General features: G+C 46.9%; 1 protein-coding gene across 1 annotated transcript; it reads left to right on the plus strand.

Moving 5' to 3' along the window:
• Positions 1–14,847: 14,847 nt before the first annotated feature.
• On the plus strand, positions 14,848–17,100 carry LOC144820193 (uncharacterized). Its single transcript, XM_078677805.1, has one exon. It carries the CDS (start codon positions 14,848–14,850, stop codon positions 17,098–17,100), a length of 2,253 nt encoding a protein of 750 aa, XP_078533931.1.
• The last annotated feature ends 735 nt before the right edge of the window (positions 17,101–17,835 follow it).

The raw sequence follows: 17,835 nt of genomic DNA on the forward strand, positions 1-17,835 counted from the left end.
ATATCTCGTAAGAAGTGCAAGTTGTCATCCACTGTTGCCGTGGCTCGTGGGGTGTAAACCCGTTCTTTTTTTTTTTGAAAACTTTTTATTAATTTTATAACACAAATACAAACAGCTTGCAAGGAGAGAAGAGAAAGAGACATCAGTATACACAACGTTGCAGTACATGGTGTTGGAGCGGGAAGGGCAATACCATAAGCGTTTGTTCCATCGAGAAAGAGTCTCACAGGGGGGGGGGCAGAAGAAACAAATTGCAACCGGTATACAATAGTATGTGAAGGAACCCTCGGGTTACGGGGACGTGGGTGCAACATCTGGGTTGGGAAGAGGAGGGGCACATATATCACCACGGTAAGTGTTCCATTGAGTCCATATCTTCCCCCATTTTCGGGGGGTACCTCGAGAAATATATACAGTTTTTTCTCTGAACATACACCAGTCCATGTTTTGTTTCCATTTCCGAATCCCGGGCGGGCCCTGAGCGCCCCACAGTTGCCCAAGGTCACCCACCGAAGCTGCGACACGGAGTAATCATTCGGTTCCCATACGTTCAGCAGGCATCTCCTAGCTTCCGGCATCGATCGCACCCCCGTAACCTCACTCATCACCTCATGCACACGGGACCAGAATCGCACTATCTCAGGGCACTCCCAGATGATATGTAAAAAGGTGCCCAGGAGACCGCATCCACGCCGACACAAACCATCCACAGAGAAGCCCATGTGTACCAAACGGGGACCAGTGACATACACTCTATGCAGGATTTTAAGTTGCACAAATCTAAGGCGCGCCTGGATGGCCACCTCTTTAGGGGAGGAGATCGCCGCCTGCCAGTCCTTATCGTCCAGCTCCAGCCCATCACCAGTCCAGACCTCTCTAAGGCGAACCAGGAGAGCAGACCTGGAGTTGATTAATTTTTTATAAATAAGCGAAATCGTACTATCAGGAACGTGTCCGTCCAGTACCCTATCTTCAAGCGGGGACGACTCCGGTATCTCCACACCCGAAGGGAAGACCGAGAGCACCGCGTGACGGACCTGCGCATAGCGAAAGAATTCGCGATCGCTCAAAGCGTACTCGGTTTTCAATTCCTCAAACGTCTTCATTCTCCCCTTAGTCCAAACATCATCAATCCTACTGATACTAATCAAGTCCCACCTATCAAACCCCCGGAACTGCCAAAGTGAGCCAAGTCTATCAGACGCGTACAGGGGGGTGGCACGAGTCAATTTATCAGTCCATCCAAGCGCCATGGAAGCATGTCGCCACACCTGGACGGCCGTCCTAGTGGGGCCCGTCACGTTGCGAGGGGTGAGTTTCGAGTAGAGGGCTCTATTGAAGTCGCCCCCCGGTAACAACCATTTGTCCATCTCGAAGGCCGGATTCGGCAAAGGGCCATACATGCAATGATTTATCGCCCCCAGTTGAGACGCCCAATAATAGCGACGGATATCAGGCAAAGCGATTCCACCGTCGTACCACGGGAGCGACAATTTAGCAGTGGCGATTCGGGGCCTACCCCTCCACACCAATTGCCTCTGTAAACTTTCAACCTCACGGAAGTATGTAGCCGGGACAACGTCAAGTGTGTTTTGCAATGCGTAGAGGAAGCGGGGCAGTGACATCATCTTAAACAATGCCGCTCTACCCAGGGGAGAGAGAGGAAGTTTCCCCCAGGCGACCACATCTGCCCGAAGGCGCTGAAGAGGGGGCAGTAAATTACGGTCAAACCGCAGTGCAGGGCTCAGCGTGATAAAAATGCCTAGGTATTTAAAGCCATCTTTCACAATCGCGATAGGACAACCACTTGGCAGAAGGGGGGCGGCACCCGACAGGACGTATACACAGGACTTCGACCAGTTGATGACAAGACCCGAGTTTTTGCGGAAGGACGTTAAGACATCAAACAGCACAATGAGGGATTTACGGGGTGATGTAAGATAAAGCAGAATATCATCAGCGTAGAGAGATACACGGTCCTCAAACTCCGAGTTCCACCTAATGCCCCTAAGGGACGGTTCCCACCTTAACCAGGCCGCCAGCGGTTCCAAGGCGAGAGCAAACAACAAGGGGGACAAGGGACAGCCCTGTCGCGTCCCTCTGCTCAGTGCAAAGGGCGCAGAGACCCGACCATTGACCACCACCTGAGCCATGGGACCGGCGTAAAGCAATTTGACCCACCGAACGAACTCCGAACCGAAACCAAACTTTGCAAGAACCGCCCACAAATACGGCCATTCTATTGTATCAAACGCCATCGTAGCGTCTAAGGACGCCAAGATGGCGGGCTCACTCAGCGTCTCGGCCCGTGCCAGGACGCCATGCAACCTTCGGAGGTTAAGCGCCGTGTTACGATGCGGTATAAAGCCGGATTGATCAGGGTGAACCAGTTCCCCAATAACGGTCGTCAAACGTGTCGCCAGCAGCCTGGCCAAGATTTTAGGTTCCGCGTTAATCAACGAAATGGGTCGAAAAGAGGCACAGCGGTCCCGAGGTTTACCATCCTTGTGGATGACAACAATAGTGGTAGTTTATCAAAGGAAAAAGGGGACACTTGTAACACTTTTAAAACCGTTGGTTTCGGAAAAAGTGATTGGAAACCCTCAAAGAAAACAATGTAAATTTGGGGAGTGCGGTATATGTGTTTCATCCGCCCCACATTGAAGTCATGGCAGTTATCATTGGGTATTCCAAAAAGTGGTAGGTGCCGACCTCAACCAGAGGTACCTCCGGTCTCAAAGTGCAGTGTCAGAGATAGAGGATTTATTCCCACAAAAAGGTGTGCAAAACAAACTTTACAAAAAAGGAAAAAATCTTTAAAATGAGAGGAAAAAGCACCCAAAAAGTTTAATGGGGGTGAGCTCCCTCAGGTTTAAAATATATTCATACTTGAAAAAGATCGAGTTACTAGATCTATTGGTATTGATAAATTGTCGACATGTTTCAGCTCCTTTGGCCCTAGGGGTCTATGAAGCTTTCGTCAGGACTAACAAACGTGTACTGATACTCACACGATTTGTGCGGTATTCTTCAATTGGTCAGTCTTTACCAATCGTGATGCTAGGATCAGCGTTTTCTGAAAGAAAGTGATAGATAGACATACAACAAATCGTAGTAGTCAATACAGTTTGGTTGTGCTGTAGGGATAGATTGTCTGCATGATCCGTTTTTTGTGGGACAATAAATATTTTATAACATTTTGTCATCAACTTTTTTATTACTAAGCTTTTGTGCATTTAGTTGGACTAAAGAAGTGTGAGAAAATGACATATTAGGCAATGGCAGTGACACAGTGCAGGGCTATTGGGAAAACAGGGCCCTCTGTGTCATGATCGAACTTTTTTATCAAGATCATAATCGAATGCTGTATCATGTTAGTTCCATAACTCGCTATAACATTGAGGCAATATTTACAGAAAGCGAGAAAAGGTCTCATAAGCAGCGTTACGTGTATATAGAAAAGCGGCGGTTATTTTGTATCTATCCCCAGATGTTAGTTCCATAACTCGCTATAACAATGAGGCAGTATTTTCAGAAAGCGAGAAAAGGTCTCAATAAGCAGTGTTACGTGCATATAGAAAAGCGGCGGTTAGTTTGTATCTACCCCCGAATTGTATTGTTAAAAAACATTTGCATGGTAGATATGTAGTCGTTGTGCCTAATGTATGGGCAAAAGGTTAAATATCCATGTCTCGGTTGTATTTGCCAAGTGTATTCAATGGAACGCGCAGTATTTAGGCTACGTTGTTCTCAAAGTCAAAATAGGAGAAAATCAAAATAGAAATAAACAGGTCCTACCTGTGTTCTAGGAACGCTTATCTTCAGCGGGGTTACAGCTATTTTAAAGCGCAGTGCTGGATGGAGAGGGAGACCAGATTAGAATGCGGCTCGAGCACCTTACCCGTGAAGGTTTGTAAAGTGTAGACTCCATTACCCGCGGCGAGGCTGTTCCTCAGACTTGTGCTGGCTCTGCCCCCGGATGTCAATGGGACGTCAGAGGCTCCGTTTATTTAAAGGTGCAAGCCTCATTTCACGGTCCATTACTTAAAGGAACCGTGGGATGGTAAAAAAATTTCACTTACAAATATAATCTTTATGAATGTGTTACTTTTGGAAAGAAGGGGGGGAACTGAGATATAAACCGCTGGTTAATGAAATTGTGGGATGGTACCACAAAACACTCAGATTCACAACAGTTGCTGGTGTTTCATTTTTTGGCAAACTGGTGCCATGGAACGGAATCGTTAAGGCCATGTTCATGGGTGGCAAGTCGGTCCACCCACCTTTGTTCCTTCTCATGTAGAGTTTTTTCTGGGTTGCGTGACTTGTCTAAGAGCATTTCAATTACTGTCCATTGCAGTTCATCACAAGTGTGATTCTGTTCTATGAAGTGTGAGCAAAGTTTTGTTGTGTTCTTTTTTAGTCGGATGTTACTCCTATGCTCCCCAATTCTGGTTTTCACTTTTCGGCAGGTCATCCCTATGTATTTCTTGTTACAGGGGCAGGTAACCATATAAATAACATGGGAGGAATTGCAATTTGTAAATTGCCTCTGTCTCCAGACCAGTGTTTCCGATAGTTGCAATGTTTTTGTGGCTGTGGTTGTTTTGCACGAGACACATGTGCCGCAAGGGTAATGTCCCGTGAGGGGTGTCATCCTCGCATCTCTCATTATAGGTAGTCTTGGTTTGTTAGTCGGCCGGGTATGTACCAAAACATCCTTTAAATTCTTGGTTCTCCTGTTGGCAAATCTGGGTTTTGGCCAGTCAAATCTGCCAGTGTTTAGAATATGCCAGTTTTTTCTCACCATTTTTTGTACCTCATAGGTGGAGGGGCCGAAGGTGGTGACACAAGTGGTAAGGTCTTGAATTGGTTCCTTTTGGTGAATTTGCAATAGGCAATCTCTGGGCTGGTTGTTGGCTCTTTTTTTACACCTTCGAATAGTTTGTTCACTGTAATCTCTATCCTTTAGTTTTGCACTGAGTTCTCGTGCTTGGATTCTATAGTCTTCATTTTTTGAGTAGTTCCTCTTTATCCTCAAAAATTGACTATACGGGAGATTATCCCTCAACGGCTTTGGGTGGTAGCTTTTGTATGAAAGTAAGCTATTCTTAGCTGTTGGTTTAGTGAAAGTCTTGGTATGTAAGATGTTATTTTCCGTGAAGATTGTGAGATCCAAAAAGTCAGAAAACGCTGATCCTAGCATCACGATTGGTAAAGACTGACCAATTGAAGAATACCGCACAAATCGTGTGAGTATCAGTACACGTTTGTTAGTCCTGACGAAAGCTTCATAGACCCCTAGGGCCTAAGGAGCTGAAACATGTCGACAATTTATCAATACCAATAGATCTAGTAACTCGATCTTTTTCAAGTATGAATATATTTTAAACCTGAGGGAGCTCACCCCCATTAAACTTTTTGGGTGCTTTTTCCTCTCATTTTAAAGATTTTTTCCTTTTTTGTAAAGTTTGTTTTGCACACCTTTTTGTGGGAATAAATCCTCTATCTCTGACACTGCACTTTGAGACCGGAGGTACCTCTGGTTGAGGTCGGCACCTACCACTTTTTGGAATACCCAATGATAACTGCCATGACTTCAATGTGGGGCGGATGAAACACATATACCGCACTCCCCAAATTTACATTGTTTTCTTTGAGGGTTTCCAATCACTTTTTCCGAAACCAACGGTTTTAAAAGTGTTACAAGTGTCCCCTTTTTCCTTTGATAAACTACTGCTCTTACCCTGGGGAAAGAAAAGGGTACACAGCTTCCTCAACCCTCCCAGCTGATTTACTCATGACAACAATAGTGGCCAGTCTCTGGTCAGGCGGGAGAAAACCCACCTCCAAAGACTCAAGAAACATAGAGCGCAGATGAGGAGCTAGCGAATCCGGGCGCAGTTTATATAGCTCAATGGGGAGCCCATTAGGGCCCGAGGCCTTGCCGGATCGGACCGAACGGACAGCAGCGGCAATCTCGTCCACAGTAGGCGGGGCATCCAGAGCATCTCTATCAATATCAGACAATCGGGGAAGTGCAATATCACGCAATAGCAGGCAGGAGTCCTGCTCTGAACGATCAGACACCTGGGAGTATACCTCGCGGAAATAGTCGGCAAAACATGCAACAATATCAACAGGGTCTGTACAACACTCTCCATTCTCCGCAACAATCACAGGGACGACACGACTTGCATTCTCCCTCTTATCCAACCAAGCAAGCAGTTTCCCAGCCTTATCACCCACATCATACAAGCGTCCCTGCTGTTCCCTCCCCATTTCCTTAGCAGCTTCAGTGACCAGAGCTCTGTATTCATGTTGCTTCAACTCCAGTAGATGTAACCCCTCAGCGGTAACCCCAGATTCCAAGCGCTCCTCCAGGGCCGTGACCTCCCCCTCAAGTCGAACCATCTCAGCGCGGTTGGCCAACTTCATGCTACCAATCAATGAGAGGGCCTGGCCACGAATGACCGTCTTGTAAGCTTCCCAAAATAAACTAGGGGAGGAAACAGAGCCCACATTTTCCACAAAATCCCATTCGTGTGCTTTAACCAGCTCATCCCTGACCCTGGGATCCTTCAAATACCAAGGGTTGATCGGAGCCACTCGGCCCGCCGAACCCTGCCGTGCATCAACCACCAGCCAAAGAGGAGAATGGTCCGAGATGCCCCGAGCCAGATGTTTAACTTCCCGTATGAGGGATGCATGGGCCGAGGGCAGTAATACGTGGTCCAACCTCGAGAGACTACCATGAGCACCAGAATGATAGGTATATTGCAACTGTCCCGGGTGAAGCAACCGCCAGCAATCAGTGAGCCCCAGCGTCTCCAGGAAGTCACTCAACCAAGTCTGGGCCTTCGGCAGTTCCCTGGGAGGGTGACGATCACGCATCCCCGAGACCACCGCATTAAAGTCACCCCCAACCAAAAGCAGACCCTCGGGGAGACCCAGGATAAGTCCACTCAGATCAGCAAATGTGGTGGCCTGGAGGCCCGGGGGCACGTACACAGAGAGCAGAATAAGAACCTTCCCCTCCCAGCGCCCCACGATGGCGGCGTATCGTCCCTTATCATCCAGAATGACATCATCAATGGCCAAGGGGAGGGAGGTCCAAACCAGAATGCCCGCCCCCCCTAGAGCCCGAAGTGAAACCCGAGTGCGCCACAAGGCGATAACCACGCCTATTCAAAGCATAGCACTTGTTGCCGAGCAAATGAGTCTCCTGCAGTAAAACAACATCTGGAGTCAAACGTTTCAGCAATTGCAACACCACCCTCCTCTTAATCCCAACCCCCAACCCGTTCACGTTCCAACACAATAACCGAAGTCCCCTACCCCCATCCCCGTGTTCAGCCCCTCCCCCGCCCCACACCCGAAGCGACTGCAAAAAACAGGAGTGCACCCTTCCTTCGCCTTGCAAGTAACAAGAAAATTCAAACAAACAACCCAGTTCCCCCAACATTGTCGAAACAACTACACCCCCCACCCCGCACCCCTGCTGAAGACCAAAGAGCCCCATAAACTTGCAGTGTGCCTGTCGCCCAACCACCCAACTAGTCTACGAAAAGAAAACCCAGGAGGAGAAAGGACCCGTTCACCCCCCACCCACCCCCAAAAAGACTATTACTTGCAAACATTAAGAACACAGCATAGCACAGTTCAAAGCCAACAGGAAGGGTACGGGGTCAAAGTCAACAGCTACTCCTGCTCTGTCGGGCCACCTTCCGCCCGATCCGACTTGCCAGAGTCCTCAAAAGGTTCATGATCCGTAGGCAGCGTGTCAAGCCAGTCACTCACGACCCCAGGATGGTCGAAGAAAAAAGTACGATCCCTATGTACCACCCGCAGACGGGCCGGAAAGAGCATGGCATACTTCATAGACCTTTCCCGGAGCCTCTTCTTGACCCCCTGGAACCCCAGCCTCTGTTTCTGGACCTGTTGTGTAAAGTCCGGATAGAAGTTGACAGTAGAGTTCTCAAAGGCAATGGGACCAGACTGCCGCGAAGCCTGCAGGATAGCGTCTCTGTCCCGGAAATGAAAGATCCTCGCAATGATGGGTCGAGGGTTAGCACCCGATTTAGGTGTGCCGCCGGGGATCCTATGTGCACGTTCTACAGCGAAGAACTTGCTGAGACCCTTGGGCGCCAAGTGATTCAGCACCAGGTCTTCCACCAATAGGTCCGTCGAGGCAGCAGTCGATGATTCCGGGACCCCAATCAGGCGGATGTTATTGCGCCTGGCACGGCTTTCATAGTCCTCTAGGCGCCCAGAGTAATAATCATTGGCTTTCCTCAGATTCCCGACTTCAGCCTGTAATTCAGAGACGTCTGTGACCAGACTAGAGGTCTTAAGATCCAGGGATTTGACCTTTTCGTTTGTCTTCGCCAAGTCCGCCTTGATCAGATTGACATCAATCGCCACCGTATCCAGTTTGAGAGTCAAGGCCTCATATTGTTGCCCCAATGAGGCCTTCATACCGGTGATGGCACCCATGAGATCTCGCAGCGAGGGCTCGTCTTCAATCGATGAGTCCTCCAGCATGGTCGTCGAGGGTTTAGCTGCTGCTCCCGGCGATCCCTTAGCTAGAGTGTACCGGTCCATAATGTTTGTTTGCAGAGCACTCCCACGAACGCCCGGTTTAGGCCCACGCTTCCCACCCTCAGGCTTAGTGGCCATCTTGGATCCTGGACCCGTACGGGTCGCCTGTTGACGGGTAAGAATGGTGACTGCGGAAGCAAATGTAGGACCAAAAGGGCGAAGGTGGTGCCAGTCTCAAATCTGGAAGCCGCTACAGATCGGCAGTAGGAGCGGAGAGACCAAGGGTGTAGGAGCGTCCGGCCGTCCACGGAGCCCACAAAGTCAGGTCGAGCTCCGGACAGGAATCGAAACCGAAAGCTATCTCCAGCCCAAGCAAGTCTGACAGTCCGTTGTTGTTCACTTACTGGACGGCAAGCGAGACAAGATAGCGCGGGCGTCACCATGGAGCAGGCCAGAAAACTGCGACAGTCTGTAGCTCTGGACCCCGAAGTCCAAAAAAGTTCGCTGAAACAAATAAATGAGCAGTAGAACTGTGCCAATAAACACCCGTCGTCCGAACCAGGATAAATTACAGGATAGTCGATGGAGGTGGCGAGGGTCCGGGAGCCCTGTGCTCACGCGACCATCTTGGGTGCGCGCGAAGCTCCTCCTGTAAACCCGTTCTTAATAGGTCGCCAGCTCCTCCACAATAAGCTGGGGGTCAGCCGAGACGGTGCCATCTCCAAGCGTCAGCTGTGTGATACATCTATTTGCTCTCTCCTTTTTCTCAAGCCACGCCAGCATCCTGCCCGTCTTGTCCCCTAGTTCATATACTCTGTGCAAGGTGTTCATGTGTATAGTTTTCGCTTGCTCCCACGCGTATGCCCTGTATTCCTGGGTTGCTAGTGTTAAGCCTTGCTCTGTCACTTCAGTCGGTGCTTATGCGTGTGCTACCTCCGCCCTCTGCACCGCCGTTTCCAGTGCGTCTAAGTGTTCCCTGCGTTCCCGGGTGTATTGGGTGATGGAGGAGACGGCGTAACCGCGGATCACTGACTTGTAGGCCTCCCACAATATGCTCGGTGATTCTACAGAGTGTACATTTTCTGTGAAATATTGCTCAGTGGATTTCTTTAAGGCCTTAGCTATGGTGGGAGTTTGGAGATATCCTGGGTATACCGGGTAAACTCGTCTCAGCCTTGGCGTCTGTGTTGTGTAGGTGAGGTGTATTGGGGAGTGGTCAGAGATACCTGTGGGCAGATGTTCCACTGCACTCACTGTGTCGGGGGGGAACCGCTATCGTGAACAAGTAGTCTATACGCGAAAGACTATTGTGTGCCCCTGAGTGGAAGGTAAACTGGCGATCCGTAGGATGCTTAAGCCGCCACAAATCCGTCAGCCCCATTGCAGCTAAAAATTCTCTCAGGGCTTGATTGTGTCCATGCATATCCCTAGGGGGCCTGCGGTCCATGGAAGCGTCTACCACCGCATTGAAGTCCCCACCCATGATCAGCTCCCCTTCAGGTAGGTCTAACAGGAATTTACCCAGGTCTCTGAAGGCTGGCTGGTGAAGTGCCGGGGGTATGTATACGGAGACCATGTTGTACCTACGTCCTTCCACTGACAAGACAGGGCGGAGAATTGGCCTTGATCGTCTGAGCAGGTTTTGTGTATCACCAGTGGGAAGCTTTTCTGGACTAATATCCCGACCCCGCGTGAGCCAGATGTGAATTCAGCATGAGTGACCATCTTAAAGCCCTATCGATCTAGCGCCTTGCAGGCCCCACCCACCAAGTGTGTTTCCTGGAGCAGCGCGGCAGTGGGGCCCTTTCTCTTCAGGTATTGTAAAACCAGACCTCGTTTTATCTTGTGTCCCAGTCCATTAACGTTCCAGGATATCACTGATAGTGTAGGGCAGGTCTTGTTCGTAGCTTGGGAGTTAGGGACTCCTTCTGTAGACTATGCCATTGTATACTAACTGCAAATCTATTATATGCCCGATATTTATTTGTGCCACAAGGCTGAAGTGTGTCATTAATGTGCCCTTACCTACTAACGTGATTAACAAAGGACCTGCGTGCGTGCTCCTGATCCAAAGCAGTAATCGCAAGTGAGTCTGGAGAGATTGCGTACTGAATAACCTATAACAGTGCAAAATTAGGCCGAAAACAACAAACACCCCCACCCCCCTCCCTGCCTCCCTGCCCGGCGGATCCCAAACTGTCCACCACCCCAACTGAGCAGAGTGCTTCCTACCCTTAAACATTTGCAACGTTCTGGAGGGTGAGACTTCTGTGACGGCAATGAAACCCTGGTCCCCTTACAGTGTTCATGTGTGTAAGGCCCGGGTAATTTCTAGCCTTTCTTTAGACTAAAAGTGACTATAATCTACTATCATTTCAGTCTTAGCTACCTTTTCGTTTATTAATAAGGCTTAGCTATGCGCTTTGACAGGGTTTAGTGCCTTTTTACCGTTAGTTAGGCCTGTAGGCCCAAAACCAGAGAGCAGCCATTTTGGATGGCTGTCGCATCCATTTTAGATAGCTGCCTCGTCTGTGCGAGGTGCTTCCAGAGTAAGAATAATATTTAGAGTTAACTTATTATTCGCTAGCGGGAAGACCGGTCGAGACCGGCCCTTATCAGAGGAATGTATTTTGTTCACTGGTGGAAGACGCAACACGCAGGTGGCCACTGCCGACGGCGTGGGAAGCCAGAGACTGGTAGAGGAATTTGGTGGGAGTCGGCCTACGGGTGGAAATTTCCATAGCGAATGAGAGAGAGATATTAGCCAAGAGCAAGGAGTAGTTAGAGGAAGAGCAACGCGCGGAGCAGACCGATGAAGTTGGTCCGAGAGCTGGTGATTAATTGCTAGCTTTTACGGAAGAGGAGAATCCTGTAATGCCAACATGCAGGAGTGGTAGAAACAGAGCGAGTCCAGAAGAGGGTTTGAGTTTTGGAACCAAGGCAGCGTAGACGAGGCGTAGCGGTGCAGACGTGTATTCGTGAGCCATAGTGGGAGAGCAGAGTCCCGAGCGAGTGAAGACCCAAGACAGAGAGAGAGGGACCAGCCCCGCTGCTGAGATGGAAAGACGCACGTTTAAGGGGAGGCGTTCTAAGCTAGTGTAGGTGACTTATAATTAATAATCCATCTTTCCTCCTTTATTAGGTTGTAGATGATGGCTAATTGCAACTATAATTATCTTGCTAATGATGTGTCTAATTGTATATATAAATGATGTTATATCCAATCCATATGTTTGAGTGTTGTTTCCAAGACAGGACTAACCTTTCTTTTTAACCCGATACTGGCAGGTTAGCAGGTGAGTAGACCCTTCTAGCAGGTAACTGAGAAATGAGAGATTGTGTAGCCTATGCCTGGAAGGAACTCCCAATTGTTCTAATGAGATAGCTCTTCTAAATTGAGAATAGTAAAGATCGTCGGTGCACCTTAGGTGTACCGCCGACCCCTATAGAATACGCCATTGGGGAATAACAGGTTCACCAGTGGGAAGTATAGATGATATTGATCCCAAGAGTTAGGGAACCGTCTGGCGACGTTAAATCAAAAGTCTGGCGACTCTAAATCGAAAGTCTGGCGACGTTAAATCAAAAGTCTGGCGACTCTAAATCGAACGTCTGGCGACGTTAAATCAAAAGTCTGGCGACTTTCAATCGAAAGTCTGGCGACGTTAAATCAAAAGTCTGGCGACTATAAAGAGAATAAGCTGCCCTCCGACGCAAGAGGGGGTAGGTTGGTCCAGGTCAGCTTGCCGTGGGGCTATAAAGTAAAGATCATAGGATATAAGATATGGAATTCCTTAGATGTTAGCTATATCTCTAATTGTATAGGCTTGTAAATAGCCTATTTTCACCTTCTCAGGTGAGTCTTCTAAATGTCTTGTAAATAGCGGCCTGAGAAGAGTGTGTTTGCGTGACGACTGGGTTAGCCACGGCTGGTGGCTGCCTATCCCAAAAATCCGGTCGTTACACTTGGCGTCACGAACCGTTTTCGATCGATAAGTGCGGGAATGCCGTCGTGATTTCTTGAGAGGATCCGTGGGTTCACGCTGTGTATAATTTTGTATATATCTGTTTATTGTATTGTTTTTTGTTCGATTCTATTTGCTGTATATATTTGTCAAAATGTTCTCGAAGAAAGTTAAACCTCCTTTCGAATTGCCTATTGACATACCTGGTTGGGATTCTACCGCTTACGAAGCGCTTGCACATGAATGGGCTAATTCTACTGGGCTGAGTGAGAACTTGAGTTCCTGCTTGGGGGACGCTGGGCCAGCTCAGGTGGTTGAGTGCTTGCAGAAAGTCCCGGTGGTGAAGGGCAATGAACTTCCCGTTTTGGGACGGAGAGGTTGGATGTTGTTGAATGCGTACAGGCTTGTGCATGAGAATATGACTCGATTGCTATCTGATAATAAGACTTTGGAGGAACAGTTTGTTCAAGTTCAGAATGATGTTACTCTTTTGCGATGACAAAATAAACTGCTCGCTGACAAACTTGAAACATATAAGGCTGTAGCCGAAAGGGCTGCTGTATGTATTGCGAAATACAAATATAGACACCGACATGGAAGGGTTAACACCAGAAAAGTACGTATGCCCGTTGCGAAAGCAGGGCTTGACTGGAATCCCGATGAATGGCATGGTGATATTTGGAATTCTTCTGATGCGTTTTCTTCATCTGAGGAGAATGTTGCGCGTGCACCGTCTCCCGTTAAATGTTGTAATTCTTCTAAAGATCATACTGACGTTTCTGCTCATCCGATATATCGACGTAAATTGCAAGGCAATCCTAATGCTCCTCAGGGTATTGCGCTTGACAGTCTGGAAGATTATACACAACAGGAATTGAATGATATTTTGGATCGCTTCCGACAAAAGTCGGGTGAATCCTTACTGACTTGGATGGTCCGTCTTTTTGACACAGGTGCTTCTGGTATCTCGTTAGATCATGGTGATGCTGTGAAGTTTTGTACCTTGAGTTCTGATCCTACTGTTCAGGAAAGTTTCCGCCATTTTAATGGTAATAACCAAACCAATCTTTTGCAGCTGGCAGTAGACGGTTGCAATCGTAAATATCCGACTGAGTCTGATTGGCCTATGAATGACAAACAATGGTATACTTTGAGGGACGCTTCTCAGCGCTTGAAAGAGGAATGCATGAAGACCGCTATCTTTTTGGGTACGGCTCATCAGTTGATGGACTGCGTGCTTAATACATCTGTGAGGAATAGGTTAATTGGTACTTCCCCTCCTGCTTATAAACAAGTGATGATGACTCTGTTGATTGATCAGACTGGTAATCCTTTGTCTGCTGTGCTTGAAGCTGTGCGTGAACTCAGTGACTTGGGTGATTGGTTTAAGCCGGAACCACAGTCTCGGCCTGAGGCTCGCACTGATGATTTTTTCGTTTCACTCGAGCTGATATGTATATGGCTCTGCTTAAGGATGGAGTCCGTGAGAGTGAAATTCATGATCTTCCTAATAATGTGCTGTGGAATATGTTCCGTAAGCGTGGTTTGGATAGGAAGGAAGGTGCTAGACGGGTCCGTAAACAAGACATTGATCACTACCACTCTGATGGCGATGAATATAGTTCTAGGGTGTCCCGTGAGCACGAGAGAGAGAGAGAGAGAGAGAGAGAGAGAGAGGGAGAGGGAGAAAGAGAGAGAGAGAGAGAGAAAGAGAGAGGGACAGGACACGGAATGATTCATCTTGGCCCAGGAGAGAGAGAGACAGAGACAGAGAGAGAGAGAGAGATGAGAGAAGAGACCATTCTGTAGGAGAGAGAGAGAGAGAGAGGGTGGTCGATCCCCAGAGGTAAGAATGAGAGATAAAAGATCACGATCTCTTGAGAGACTATCGCAATACTATGTGAATGACAAAAATCCTTTTCTTGAGGATAAAGGATATGAACGGGACGCAACATTACCTAAACGGTATGAGAGTCTGTATCCTGATTTGTCCTGGGCGCAAGAACACGGTAAACGAGACTAGGAAGTAGGTCAAGCTCCAGTGCGAAATTGGTCTTGTAGAGACCATAGGCCTTATGTAGATATTGAAATATATTGGAGACATCGAAATATACAGAGGGCCCGAGCATTGGTGGATACTGGAGCGGAGGCCACTCTAATTTCTGGAAATCCTAAAAAGTTTAAAGGACAAGGTTACACAATTACTGGATTAGGTGGTAAAGAGACCCCCGCCGTACAAACTAAACTTGAACTGAAAATTGGAAGAAATCCCCGAAAAGAGTATCATGTATTGGTGGTACCTCTTGATGAATATATAATTGGCATTGATATTTTAAAAGGTATGACGTTGCACTTGGATGATGGATGTTATAAATTTGGACATGATTATTACATATCATCTAAAATCGTGAGAGTGGGGCGTTTAATTATGCCTCCAAATAAGATTCCTCAAGCCACGAAAGTGGTTTCAATGAAACAGTACCGCATTCCCGGTGGGCACGAGGAGATCGGTGCTACCATTCAAGATTTAATGGACGCAGGAGTAATAATTCCTTTTACTTCGGCTTGGAACAATCCTGTTTGGCCGGTCCGTAAGAGTGACAATTCTTGGCGCATGACAGTTGATTATCGAGAATTAAATAAACACACACCTTCTTTGACGGTTGCAGTCCCTGATGTTATTACTCTGATTGAGAGAATTCAGAAACATACAGGAACATGGTATGCAACCATTGACATTGCTAATGCTTTCTTTTCCATTCCGATTGCACCTGAATGTCAGGAACAATTCCGTTTTACATGGAATGGCCATCAAATGACGTTCAGAAGTCTTCCCCAGGGCTACGTGCATAGTCCGACTATCTGTCATCGGATAGTGGCAGAGCATTTAGACGAGGTGACCATTGATCCCAAAATTCAAGTGTGTCATTATATTGATGACATACTAATTCAAGGTGATACACAAGATCAGGTGCGAACACAATTTGAACAAATCATTGCACACTTACAAAGCAAAGGCTGGGAGATTAATCCTGATAAATTACAGGGTCCAGCGCAACATGTAAAATTTTTAGGTATTCATTGGCATGAGGGAAATAGAGAAGTAATCCCTCAAGTGAAACAGAAAATTGCAGAATTCGCAGTCCCTAAAAATAGGAAAGAAGCTCGAAAATGTATTGGTCTATTTGGCTTCTGGCGCCAACATATTCCACATTTGAGTCAGATTTTGGCCCCTTTATACAAAGTCACACGTAAAAAGAACGCATTTGAATGGAACAATGCACAGCAGGATGCATTTGATTTAGCAAAAGAAGCAATTCAGCATGCTTTGGATTTGTGGCCCATGCGTGATGGTGATGTGGATCTGAATGTATCTGTACAAGAGATGTATGCAAATTGGAGTTTGTGGCAGAAGCAGGGCAACACTAGAGTACCTCTAGGTTTTTGGACTAAAAAGCTACCAGATGCTGGTGAGCGTTATACACCGTTTGAGAAACAATTGCTTGCATGTTACTGGGCTTTAGTAGACACGGAGAAATTGACATTGGGACAAGATGTGATTCTGAGACCGAAAATTCCTATAATGCAATGGGTTTTAAGTTCACCAAAAACCCATAGAATTGGACATGCTCAGGAAATGAGCATAATTAAATGGAAGTGGTATATACAAGATCGGGCTCGCGTGGGTCCAAAAGGAGTGGCAATGTTGCATGAGAAAGTGGCGCAGGCGCCAATGAAAGAGGGAGAAACTGAGCACTCCATACCGGTAGTACAAGAATCACCTGTTAAATGGGGTATGCCATTCGATGATCTGTCCGTGGAGGATAGAAAACACGTTTGGTTTACGGATGGTTCTGCCAGGTATATAGGAGAAAAGAGGCATTGGAAAGCCGTCTCCTATAATCCCGTGACCCAAAAATTATTGAGCAGTACTGGTGAAGGGCGAAGTAGCCAGTTTGCAGAACTATATGCTGTGTACCAAGTTCTGAAACAAGAGTTGCCTGGAAAATGTCATATTTTTACTGATTCATGGTCCACTGCAAATGGATTAGTGATGTGGTTGCCCACATGGAAGTCCCGTAATTGGTCGATTCACGGAAAAGAGATTTGGGGCAAAGAGCTGTGGCAGGAGATTTGGGAGTTCCTTCCTCAAAGCAATGTAACAGTTTTTCATGTTGATACTCATATGCCCATTGACTCTTTAGATAAATTATTCAATAATATTGCAGATGAACATTCCAAAATCATTAAGGCAGTGGTGGACCAACGAGATTCTGATCTGGCGGGCTTGGCGAAATGGGCCCACCAAAAGGCAGGACATTATGGCGAGAAAATTACTAGCAGGTGGGCAGCTGAGAGAGGCATCTATATTCCTCTTGACTTGATTAAAACAGCCATACTCCACTGTCCTGTATGTCAGCATTCCCAACATAGACAAGTGCCTCGAATAGTGAAAGGCCAGTTGCATCGAGGTAAATCTCCTGCCCAAGTGTGGCAGATTGATTATATTGGTCCATTACCCATGAGCAAAAACTGCCAATGTTTGTACAGTTGTCGATACTTTCAGTGGTTTTTTAATCGCTTTCCCCTGTAAAAATGCTACACAAGTCAACACTATGAAGACTTTAGATTTGATTACATTGTATTATGGTACTCCACTTCAGGTGCAATCTGACAATGCTTCACATTTTAAAGGAAGATTGGTACGAGAATATTGTGCTGAAAACAACATCGACTGGGTGTTTCATATACCTTATTACCCACAAGCATCCGGTCTGATTGAGCGAATGAACGGTCTACTGAAAGACCAGTTACGTAAATTGTCAGATGGTACCTTAAAGAATTGGAGAGATCATTTATCTGATGCTTTACTGATCTTAAATATTCGTCCAAATTTGTATTCAAATTCTCCTTTAATGCGTTTATACCCTCCTGCAGCTGATGTTAAACCTAATACAATTAAAAGTACGGTGTCTTATTGGGAAATCACACCCGGAGCCTTGGCTCCATGTAGAGCTACCCCTGGATCTGCAGGCTTAGATCTGCATTCTTTGAAAAATACTGTATTGAGAATTAATACGATTACTGTAATTGAAACAGGAATTGGTGTCCAAATACCTACAGAACATTTCGGCTTGATTGCACCAAGATCTGGTTTAGCTTTAAAAGGTATCCAGGTGCTTGGTGGAGTAATTGACAGTGACTACCAAGGAGAAATTAAAGTCATCCTGTTAAACAGTGGCGATTCTGAAGTTACAGTTAACGAAAATGATAGAATTGCCCAATTGGTCATTATGCCTGTATTCAGTGGTGCGATTCAAAAAGGTGC

This window comes from Lissotriton helveticus, chromosome 2_1 (assembly GCF_964261635.1).
Source record: "Lissotriton helveticus chromosome 2_1, aLisHel1.1, whole genome shotgun sequence".
Lineage (NCBI taxonomy): Eukaryota > Metazoa > Chordata > Amphibia > Caudata > Salamandridae > Lissotriton > Lissotriton helveticus.